At 41.0% G+C, this 11,955-nt stretch overlaps 1 protein-coding gene across 2 annotated transcripts in view; it reads left to right on the forward strand.

Moving 5' to 3' along the window:
- Positions 1-11,955, forward strand: part of Rad51b (RAD51 paralog B) — a 512,935-nt gene that overhangs the window by 14,955 nt on the left and 486,025 nt on the right. For both annotated transcript variants that reach the window (XM_029484370.1, XM_029484371.1), the window contains exon 5: positions 5,869-6,005. In XM_029484370.1, the coding sequence (XP_029340230.1) occupies positions 5,869-6,005 (137 nt within the window). The remainder of the gene's footprint in view (positions 1-5,868; positions 6,006-11,955) is intronic.

The following is an 11,955-nucleotide window of genomic DNA, read 5'->3' on the forward strand; positions in this document are numbered from 1 at the left end:
ATCATAAATTAAGGAGCCTTTAATTTTCCCCCCTAACTCTCTTTTATCTTCACTGTCCATGGCAAATCTAATGTTATAGATATGCTATGCATTTATTTCTATACTGTGTGTCTACTGTGCAAATGTAAAACAATAAGCTACTGTTTTCTCAAAAACGGAGTTTTACTCCTGGGGTCAATACTGTCCTTGCTAAAAGTCCACAAGATAGATGTTATTGTGAGTAGGTAAGGCCAGAGTTGTATTTAGAGGGTGTTGTCTTGCCAGGGGCTGGCAGGATGTCTCTGTGGGTAAAGGTGCTTGCCACCAAGTCTATTCCTAGGATCCATGTGGTAGGAGGAGAGAGCTGACTTATGCTGGCTGCCCTCTGATCTCCATACACACTGTGATGTACTCCCCAATCAATCAATCAATCAATCAATGTAAAAGAAACTTTAAAAAGATACCATTAGGAGCCGGGCGTGGTGGTGCACGCCTTTCATCCCAGCACTCGGGAGGCAGAGGCAGGTGGATTTCTGAGTTCGAGGCCAGCCTGGTCTACAGAGTGAGTTCCAAGACAGCCAGGGCTATACAGAGAAACCCTGTCTCGAAAAAACAAAACAAACAAACAAACAAAAAGATACCATTAAAAGATAGTTTCATTTTATGATCTAGGGTTTATGGTCTAGGGCAATGGTCCAAGCTTTTGTCAATTAAAAGATGCCAAGTCTGTGTATCTTGGTTCACAAGTACCTCTGGAAGACCAACCTGTGAGCACTCCCAAATATTTGCATTATTTGTATTTCCTTGATCATTTGTAAGCTTTTTTCGTGATTTGAGATAAGTGGATAAATTCTAATGTTCCCCAGAGTGAACCAGAGTCCTGATTTAACATCCCCCTATTCTTATGGGTAAAAGTCACAACTCAGGATTTTTTTCCTTCTCATTGGTAAGATTAGTGTGTCCTACATGGTCACAAGAGGTGGTAAGAGGAAGGCTTGTAAGCTCAGATACCTGTAGGGCCTGCAATAGGAAGGTGTGAGACTTACATGGGTCCTTAGATTACTGCTGAGAACTGTGGCAAATCTTAATTTTTCTTCCTGTGGACCTACAGATCTGTGAACATACATAGGTTTTGTCTTGTCCAGTTACAGTTGGGTTTGGTGGTCCACTTGTAGCCATAGTGGTGGGAAAAGTGTGTGTGTGGGGGTGATCTCTTACGTGTGCTGCTCTCACACGATTTCTTTACCTGATGTGTTGCTGTGAAAGGCTCCAGTCAACACAAGATTTTAGCATGTACTGTTGGTTTCTTTATCATTCCTTACTTTATAAATACACTGATTCCTAATGGTACCTTAGGATGGGTCACATAGCATATTCAGGAAGTGCTGTTATTGGATAATGATTGTAACTTCATGCTGTTTCATTTTTACTGTGCAACTTGGAACGTCTGTCATTTCCATGTCCTGTTTTTTCCTGCTCTGGTCATCTCTTTTCACACACAGAAGCGCGTGCGCACACACACACACACAGTAGTTGTCAGTATATAGTAATGGTGGAGAGAGTGTTGGATGTAAGCTTTCACACACTGATGGTCGATAAATTAAGATCCGGTCTTCTTTCACAAGGCTGATTGTAGCCTTTCTGAGATTCAGGTTTTAGGATTCAGAGAGGTAGTTATAAAATGAAGTATGAAGGTCTGAAGACCTAATCATATTTCTGCATAATTCTTGAGCAAATACAGACAAGTACTTAGATGCTTGCCCAGGGGAAGGGGGTTGCTAGGGGAAAAAAAAAAGCAGCTCCTATGAGCTGTCTTGTTTCAGGTCTGAGCTAGAAAAGCCTTAGTTTTTTCTTTTGCCAAGTAGTGGCTTGGCAAAGTGCACTATCTTGCTGCCCCAATCCCAGATGTGCAGAGTTAACTTGGTAAGATTTGAGGTCCTAGCTGGTCTAGGCTTTACCTTCTTTTTCACTCATGCAATCTTGGTTGGAGTGAGTGATAGTAGATTTTCTGTTATGGGGAATAGTAATTTTCCTCAAAGTGAGTCACTGGTGTTTTGCTATGTTGCTACTGATATTTGAAAGGCCTGCACCAAGTGAGTCACTGGTTTTTTGCTATGTTGCTACTGATATTTGAAAGGCCTGCACTAAGAATTTCTCTTTAGTATTTTTGTTGTTGTTGTTGTTGTTGTTGATTTTTCATGGAGAGGGGTTAAGGTATCAGCTTAACTATGTGCAACTGACTTTTATCTTCTAGGTATTTCTGTGTGTAAATAGTTCATTCACTCTGAGTTTCCAAGAAGCAAGTGACTTTGTTCTGACTCGGCAGGTTTTCTCTGTGTAACCATCACTGGGTTGAAGCTGGGAACTGAACACAACTTGAAATCTTGTGGTTTGGATGGTAGAATTCAGGGCTAAACTGTCTGAAGCTAACTTTATTAATGTTGAAATATTTTCCCCCAATAGATAAACCTGAAAAATAATGAAATTTTACTCCTGGCAGTCCATAAACACACACACACACACACACACACACACACACACACACGAAGGAAAAATATATGAAGAATATACTAGAAATAGTTACTATAGTTTAATTCAAACTCAAATGAGCCAACAAGCCCAGATATCATTACCCATGTGACATTGTGTTTCCCCAGACTGTATTAAGGTCGCACATGAAAGCGATAGGTCAGAGCAAATGAGATTTTACTTAATCTTTTTTTAGGTATCTATTTTTAGAAGATGGAATGAATAGTAAATTAATACAGTATATTTTCATGATACTTGATACTTTATTGCATATTTTCATATATGTTATCTATATTACATTCCACTAAGATCACCAAGCATTTAGCAGGTTTTTTTTAAAATATTTATTTATTACATATAAGTACACTGTAGCTGTCTTCAGACACTCCAGAAGAGGGGGTCAGATCTCATTACGGGTGGTTGTGAGCCACCATGTGGTTGCTGGGATTTGAACTTCGGACCTTTGGAAAAGCAGTCGGGTGCTCTTACCCACTGAGCCATCTCACCAGCCCCCATTTAGCAGTTTTAATCTCATTAAATCAGAGAATATATCCAAGACCTGGCAATAGACAAAACTTGTGGGCAGACAGCCTGCTCCCCCATTTCTTCATCAGTTCACACTCTAACATGCATGGATTTATTCAGTTTCAGCATTCACGTGCAACTTCTACTGACTGGAGTCTCTTTTGTCACGATACGCAATGAACAGTCTGATTTGTGTTGACTTTGGTAATGATAAAAGACTTGTGGAGTTTTTGTGATCAAAACAAACTGTTCAGTCTTGGTCAATCAAAGGAAGAATGCTATATATTTAAAGCAATTAAAAATATTTTTGGCTAGATTTGTTACATACCTTTAATCCCAGCACTCAGGAGGCAGAGGGAGGTGGATGTTTGTGAGTTCAAGGTCAGCCTAGTCTGTATAGTGAGTTCTAGGCTAGCCAGGACTACAAAATGAGACCCCTCTTTAAAAAAAAATTTTTTTAAGGGGGAAATTGAGATGGATGAGAGAGTAAAGTGCTTGCCATGCCAGCCAAAGCCCGAGTTCAGTCCCCAGATCTCCAGATCTTCAGGTGGAAGAATCTACTGGCTAAAGTTGTCCTTTGACCTTCACATGTGGGCTATGCACACTATGGAAGAGGAAGAGGAAGAGGAGGAAGAAGAGTAGGAGGAGTAAAGAGTAATAATACTAATAGTAACAATGATGTAGAAATATTAAGAAGGATTGTAAAGTGTAAATATTGAAAAGTATAAATAGTATGATCTAGGCTAATAGCTAGATTCTGTTGCAAATTGAAATCCATTAAGGATTTTTCTTTAGAAAATCTCATTGAGGTAAAGATGTTATCAGGGAAGGTATAGCCTCAAAAATGAAGGACTTCGTGCACATAGGTGGTCTTTGCCTGTATTTGTAGCACTGACAAGGAACTCAGGACATAACCCATGCTAGATAAGCACTTTACTGCTGAACTGCGTCATCGTTTCCATCCTTTTCCAATGCTCATTCTGAGATTAAAGGCATGCGCCACCACACCTGGCTCAGCCTGTTAAAACTTCTTGATTAGATAGTAATGTCTGTGTCACTTCCTGGGAGTAGTAAAATTTGATTTGGTAGGAGTTTAAATTACATATATAGGAATGAAGTTATTGCTCAGCATTAGAATGCTTGCCTAAACACACAGACCCCTAAGTTCAGTCCCTAGTACCATAAACAAATAACTAATTTGTGTCTAGTGTTCATATTCATGAAATGGTAGATTATATTTACAAATGAGAAATTCAAAAGGAAAATACTGTACATATTAAACTCTAGAATGGTATGCATGCAGAATTCTTGGAAGAAATCATATTTGGTGCCTTTGACTTACTTTGAAGTACAAAAATCTTCAAATGGAGAGATGGACAGACAGATTAGTATAGCAGAAGATAGCATTGTAAATGCCATAAAATGGTAATTGTTGGGTGTAGGGGTAGTTGGACATTTCTTGTAAAAAATCTTTTAGCTTTTCTATTTTATTTATTGTTAGGCATCTGACAACAAAGAAGTTGATGTTAGACAGGAAAAAGAACATTTCAGATGGTATCGTATCAGATTGGCTGGATTTTATGGAAACCTGTTTGAGTCTATTACTATACCATGTGCTGTAACAGAATATTGAAGGCTGGGTACTTTTATATAATCGAGAGGTTTATTTGGCTCAGAATCTAGCGGCTAGAAGATCCAAACAACATGGCTCTAGCCTGTTGGCAAAAACCACCTGGCTGTGTTACATTATGGCCAAGAAGCAAGAAGGAAAATACTGTATGCAGAATGGGCCTTTGGACTAAGAGGGACAATAATCCCTTCTGTCCTCCTGTCTGACCTAATTATCTTTCATCAGCATGACCCTGTTAGTTTCCACTACCTCAAACACCAGTGAACTGAGGACAAAGCTCAAAGGGTGTGAGCCTTTGGGAGAGCACTCAGGCTGTACAAGATAGGATCTGTAGTCGTCTGTGACAGGATGAGGAGAGCTTATGAGAACTCACTGAATCACAAAGGCTTCCTGGTTATCCCACTGCAAAGACTGTAAACTTGAATTTACAGAGGGGCACACCTTTGATGAAAAGATGAGCAGCTGGGTGTGGTGATACACTCCTTTAATCTCAGCCTCAGGCAGAGGCAGAGTTCTGAGTTCCAGGACTACATAGGAAGTTCTGGGCTAGCCAAGGGCTATACAGTGAGATCCTTTCTCAAAAAGTAAAAATTAATAATCCCAGCACTTGGGAGGCAGAGGCAGGTGGATTTCTGAGTTCGAGGCCAGCCTGGTCTACAAAGTGAGTTCCAGGACAGCCAGGGCTATACAGAGAAGCCCTGTCTCAAAAAACCAAAATAAATAAATAAAAAATAAAAACGTGAAAAGAAAGACAGGACAGACAAGCTCTGTGTTACTATGCCATATCTACTGACCCTGTCTGAGTGACAGGTGACTGTGCCCTATGTTGCCCAGCAGTCAATTCTTCAGTAGTATTTTCACAATGCCATTTGTCAACAGGAGAACATACAGTGAGTGAGTGACACTTCTAGCCTTTCTCAATTATAATTTCACATCTGGTAACAAAGCACAGAAGGAGTTTGACCGAGTGACCATTTTCTCATTGCTCCCAAGGATATATATCCTAATTATCAACCTATAAGAGAAAAGTTAGCATGCTATCTGCAGTGGGGGGGTCTTAGGGCAGTATGGCTTAATTCTTTCTTCGAACCAAGGTTATGGAATTTTTTTTTTTCCAGCAAATTCTAAAATAATTTTCTTTGGCCAGCTTACAATGTTTATACAAATTTTATATACACATATATAACATGCACATTGTTTTTTAGATTACAGGTCCACCAGGTTGCGGAAAAACTCAGTTTTGCGTAATGATGAGTGTCTTGGCTACATTACCCGCCAGCCTGGGAGGATTGGAAGGGGCTGTGGTCTACATCGACACAGAGTCTGCATTTACTGCTGAGAGGTAGGATGCTTTATATTTCTATTATAATGCTTTGCTTTTATAGCTCGGTGCTCCATGGGACATTTACAGATAGGTTGAAATTTATTTTAACTTTTTAAGAACGAAGGATGCTAGATACTGGTTTTAGAGGAAATTTCCCTTTTGAAGTCGTTCCAGGCATCAATTCCGGTTTCTTCTCTTATGATACACCATAGCTTCTTTTTTGGACTCTTTGAATTACATCATTATGAACAACTCTTTTCTTTATTTCTCTCTGAGTAGTAGTAGATCAAAAAGGACCTGATGAGGTATGGCGTTTAATTCGGATCATCAACTTGACAGGATCTAGAGTTGCCTAGGAAATGGGCTTCCACGTAGACCTGTGAGGACTCTAGGTTAGGTCGGCCTCTGGGAGGGCTTGTGAAGCACTGTCTTGATCAGGTTAACTGAGATGGGAAGACTCTCCTCAAAGGCCTGTGACCCCACTGGGTCCTGGACTGAATAAAGAGGAGAGGGAGCAAGTGTTTATCATTCCCTGCTGCCTGACTGTGGGTGGGATGGGACCAGCTGCCAGGACGTCCTGCCGCGGTGGACTGTACCCTGAACCTTTCTCCATTGAGTTGCTTTTGTCAGGTGTCAGCCACAGGAAAGGCAAGTGACACACATGGGAAAGGTCAAAGTGTAGGTGTCTTTCCCCTTTTGGGCCCTGTAAGCTTTCTGAGCCTCCTTCCTTCCTTCCTTTAAGAGGGAAGGTTTCAGTTTGGAGGAAATAACCAAGAATTACTGCATTCACAGCGGGCAGCCTCTGCCTCTGTGTGAAGACGTGTGGCTGTGGTTCTTTTCTTTGCCTATGGTTTTATTTATATTTTGGAGTTTTCATATTTACTTATTTCTCCATCTCTTTTCTGCCTTCGTGTAGTATTAGTACTTACATCAGAGGCAGGGTGCAAACAAAACAGGTACAATTTTAGTCCCCTTACATTTATGTTAATATATGTTACATAATTAACAAGAAGGCTGTTTTAGAATAGGGGTGAAAACCTGCACTGTTTTTAGTTTTTATTGCATTCTTCATATAGCCCGAGAAGGGGCAAGGCTGCTCTCACACAGGGTGTGTGTTGAGGTCTGGTGAGGGTAAGGCAGAACCGGAGGTGTAGTGTCTTTGGTATCGCTGCCTTCAGGAGTCTGCTGTGGTGGATCATGCACAGAGCCTGCTCTTCAGGATCTGGCCATGTGTTATTTGTGCTGCTGTCAGTCTGCTTGACCCTGTTAGGGTCATCAGGGATGGATGGTCAGCGAGTTGCGTAAGCTTTCTGCCACAAGTAAACTGAACGTTCAAAGAACAGCAGTGTGAGCAAAAGTAGGTATGCTTTTCTTACGTGTAAAGATCTGTTTCAGCTGTTCAGTGATGGAAGGACCGAAAGCTGGTTTGTTTTTAGGCATCCGTATCCATTCTGTGTTTACAATAGTGGGACTAGAAAGGGTTAGGAGACTTTCAGGAAAATATACTTTAAATTTTTTTGTTATCTATCTATCTATCTATCTATCTATCTATCTATCTATCTATCTATCTATCTATCCATGAGACAAAGTCTCTCTACATATCCCTGGATATCCTGCAACTTACTATGTAGACCAGGCTGGCCTTGAATTTACAGAGATTTGCCTGCCTCTGCCTCCAGAGTGCAGTGCTGGGATCAAGGGCAAGCATCCCTGGGTGGGGAGGTTTACAGGATAGCTACTTCTTTTCATCTTCTTACCTGCAGATGTTTTCTTGAGCCACAGTAATTCCCCTGCAGCTTTCTCACTAGACCACTTTTATGTGGAGAATGGGAAAGCAAGGGGAGGAGGGTCTCTAGCAATCAAGGTGAGCTGTGAGGGCTTGTTTAAGTTGCTGCTTGAATAAAAGTGAGACCAAAGCAACAGAGGAGGAACTGGGAGGTGGGTTGGGTTGGTAAGTCAGTGTTTAATCAGAGCCCAGGTTGTTCTGGACTTAAGAAGAGATTGGGGGTGGGGGGGTGATGGGTGGTGGGTAGGAGACTGAAAAGAAATTTGAAAGAGAGGCTGAGATGCTGAGCGTGCAGGGTTATGGATGGCATCTTCTGGATGATTCAGAAAAATGTCTGTTTTTATTTGTTTTACCTATTAGACATCTGCTTAAAACACAGTATAGTCTTAGATGCCATACGTTTACATACAGCTTGAGAAGATGGGTATGCAAAGTAATCTACTGACCAGATCTGTATTCCAGCCTATGGGCATTTGACAGCTATGGGAACTGCCATCCATATGAATTGAATAACCATTACATTATGTTTATTGGAGACAAGCAGGAAAAGATGGAATGGGCAGTCAGCATGTAGCAGGATTACAAGGAGATAATGCATTCTTGAGATTTGGCAGGATGGAGAGAAACCTCCAAGTGTCTTAACAATGGTTGTATATATGATTTGTGGCTTGTGGAGTTACATTGCTCGAAGGATGTAATTTATAACCGCGGCCAAAGATTAACTCAGTGTAAACACTAAGTAAAAGGAAAAGCTGGTTTGCTTATTTCTCTTATCCTGAAGAATTCATTTTATAAGTGCCAATGTGGGTTGGTTGATAGTGCGTTATTCAGGTTTATGGTTAAGGAGTGTTGATGAGGTTAAACTCAAAGGTCACATGTGCTTTGCTTAAGCACGGCTTTAACATTCTTGTTTCAGATACATCTCAGGAAGAGCATTAACCTTGTAGGCATTCCTTACAGCTATTTTGATTTTGTTATTTATTTCTCTACTATCTACCTAATCTATCTATCTATCTATCTATCTATCTATCTATCTATCTATCTATCTATCTATCTACCTATTTATTTTAGTTCTTGATTCTGTCAAGAGTATGTGTATGCAGTTGCATGTTTATATATGTGAGTACCTGTGTGTTAGTGTGTGTGTGTGTGTGTGTGTGTGTGTGTGTGTGCACGAATGCACATGTGTGCAATCCTGTGGACCCAACAGACAGACAACCTTGGGTGCCATTTCTCAGGTGCTGTCTACCTCCTTAAAAAATTTAAAGAAAAGTTATGGGTGTTCTATGCATCACTATACACGTCTATGCATCACTTGTGTACCTGATGCCCGAAGATGTCAGAAGAGGGAATTGGATTGCCTGGAACATGGAGTTCACATGGTTATGAACTGCTGTGTGGGTGCTGGGAATTGAACTTGGGTTCTCTGGAAGTTCTGTTAGCAAGCACTGCTAACCACTGAGCAATCTTTCTAGGCACCAGCTCCTATTTCTTTTTTTTTTTTTTTTTTTTCATGGAGATAAGATCTCAGTGGTCTGGCATGGTTCTCCAGGGAGCCCCAGGGACCAGCTTGTCCCTGCCTCCCCAGCTCTGAGATTACAAGCCTGGGCTGTCTCTCCTTGCTTTTTTCCATGAGTTCTGAGGATCAGACCCAGGACCTCATGCTTGCAATGCAAGCACTGTGCCAGCTGAGTTACTGCTCTCTCTCTCCTTTGTGTTTCTGACAGTCTTGCTGTGTAGCTCAGGGGAACCCATGCTTCTCCCTCTCCTGTGTAGTGCTGGGATTAAGGCTGCAAGCCACCTCCAGTTCTTAGCCTTTTATAGTTCTTCAGTTCTGCTGTCAGTGCAAAAGTGGCTGTAATAGTAAGTGAACAAATACATGGTCAAATAAGAGTTTATTCACAGAAACAGATTATTCTTGTTTGTGTCTACAGTACATAGTGTACTGGTCTATCCTCACATTTACCTACTTATATACATTTATAAGATTGCAAATAGTTGTTTCTGAGGGCATTAATAATGCCATCACCTATACAACTTCTGGTCTTTTGTTAGTAATTAAATTTTTTCCTGACTATAGATCTTTTCTTCTCCTTTACATGTCTATTAATGAAAAAGTTTATTTTTTATGTGTCTGAGTGCTTGCCTGCGTGTGTATATCTGTGCATCAGTCCATGGTTCCCACAGAGGATGTTGGATCCCCTGAAATTGAAGTTACAGATGGCTGTGAGCTGCTGGATTGCAACTGAGTCCTGAGGGGGAAGAGCAGACAGTGCTCTTAATGGCTAAGCCATTTTTCCAGCCCCTTTCCTAATGGTTGTTAGACATGGCTATGTTAGATGCTGGACTTTAATGTACATCTCTAAGGTGTTAGATTTTTTTGTTTTAATATATAGTTAAGATTATTTTGATGGTCTTTGAGACCGATTAAGCCTCAGCACTGTGAAGTCCCTCTGAGGACTCCCACCTGTTACCCAAGGTATCGTGAGATCTCTGCATTCCTTGTGGGTGTGGGAATATGCTCTGTTTTCATCTTGTGTAAGTGCTGGAAGTGTTTAGTCTCCTGTTGTCTCCTGGTTCATCCTGAAGAGTTTCCTTCTATACATTATGCATATTAGCTCTGGAGTGTATCTCCCCCCCTCCCCCCTGACCCCCCCCACTCAGGTCACCTCTTCTTTTCTGCACGTGACTTCATGAGTTCTACCAGCTTAGCCGTTTCATACTCTGATCTCATCTTTGGGTCCACCAGACTCACATTCGCTTCCCCTTTTTTGTGTGGTAGAATAGAAAGTGCCTCTGGTGTGAGCCTGGGGCATACTTCAGGTTCCTTTATTAGTTTCCTTTCTCATGAGGGTCACAGTTTTGAACTATTGTTTAGTGTGTGAAACTGTTCTTTCAGATATTTTGTCTGCTTTTCTAGTTGATGCTATCGGGGCAATTCCCAAGCCAGTTAATCTTTTGTGCACAGAAGGCAAAAATCTCCCTATTATTTATCTTGAATTCACTCCATATTGGCTTTATTTCCTATCCCTATATTGAAATTGATTTTCAAAACTTTCTTCAACTCAATAGTCTATAAAATGCAGCCATGCGTGGCTTAATGGTGGTGATATGGTTTGGGGACTGGATTACTAAGTCAGTCAGTCCTGTGACTCTGTTCTTGTGTGCTTACACAGACTGCTATCTGTGTTCATCATGGATGTAGCCTCTGCACACAATCAAAAGATGTGGTGAGTAGAAGCAGTGTGAAGCTGATGCCTTGTGTTTTCCAGACCTTAAAAATGCTGTAGAGGTAACTTACACTCTGAAGTAATGATGGCTAGCAGAGTGAGCACAGCCAGAAGTATCACCAAGTGTTGTATACTGTGCATAATTTATATACTGTGCTTTTATATGACTGGTAACATGGTAAGTTTGTGTATACCAATATTACTATAAACTGACTAATGTGCTGCCCTTGCACAGTATGTTGGCTGTCACATCACCAGGAAGTGTTGACTCTCAGCCCTATCATACAGCCACCATGTTCTCCCCAACAGTTCCTGTCAGTTGGCTTCTTAGGTTTTTTAATCCCTGTTTCTGACCACGTTAGTCTGTGTTGCTGGTCCCTCTCCATTTTGTCAGCATATAAGCCTTGGAGAATGCCGGACTCAGGTTTAGGATCTTGGTCTCCCTCCATCTGTCCTCAGTCTCTCCGATGCACTCTCATGGTTTTAGCACATTTCTTTATGGCAGAAGGGTTGTGTGTTCAGATTCTGAGCTTTCCCACAAGCTCCAGATTCATATACATTTGCCATTTGCCATAATAACATATTACAGTCACATCTATATATGTGGGTAGCTTGATATACCTGAGGATGAATTCTGGATTTCCCTGTTTAAACACACACACACACACACACACACACACACACACACACACACACACACGAGAGAGAGAGAGAGAGAGAGAGAGAGAGAGAGAGAGAGAGAGAGAGAGGAAGAACGCTACACTAGTAACTACAATCCTGATTGAATCACTTCTGTTCTAGATATTCATCCAATCAATCAAGTTCTCTCTGCTCCCTGCCTGAATTATACTTTATTATTTTTTTTAATTTTTAATATTTTTATTACTTATTTTCCTCAGTTACATTTCCAATGCTATCCCAAAAGTCCCCCATAGCGCCCCCCACTTCCCTA

This window comes from Mus caroli, chromosome 12 (assembly GCF_900094665.2).
Source record: "Mus caroli chromosome 12, CAROLI_EIJ_v1.1, whole genome shotgun sequence".
Classification (NCBI taxonomy): Eukaryota; Metazoa; Chordata; class Mammalia; order Rodentia; family Muridae; genus Mus; species Mus caroli.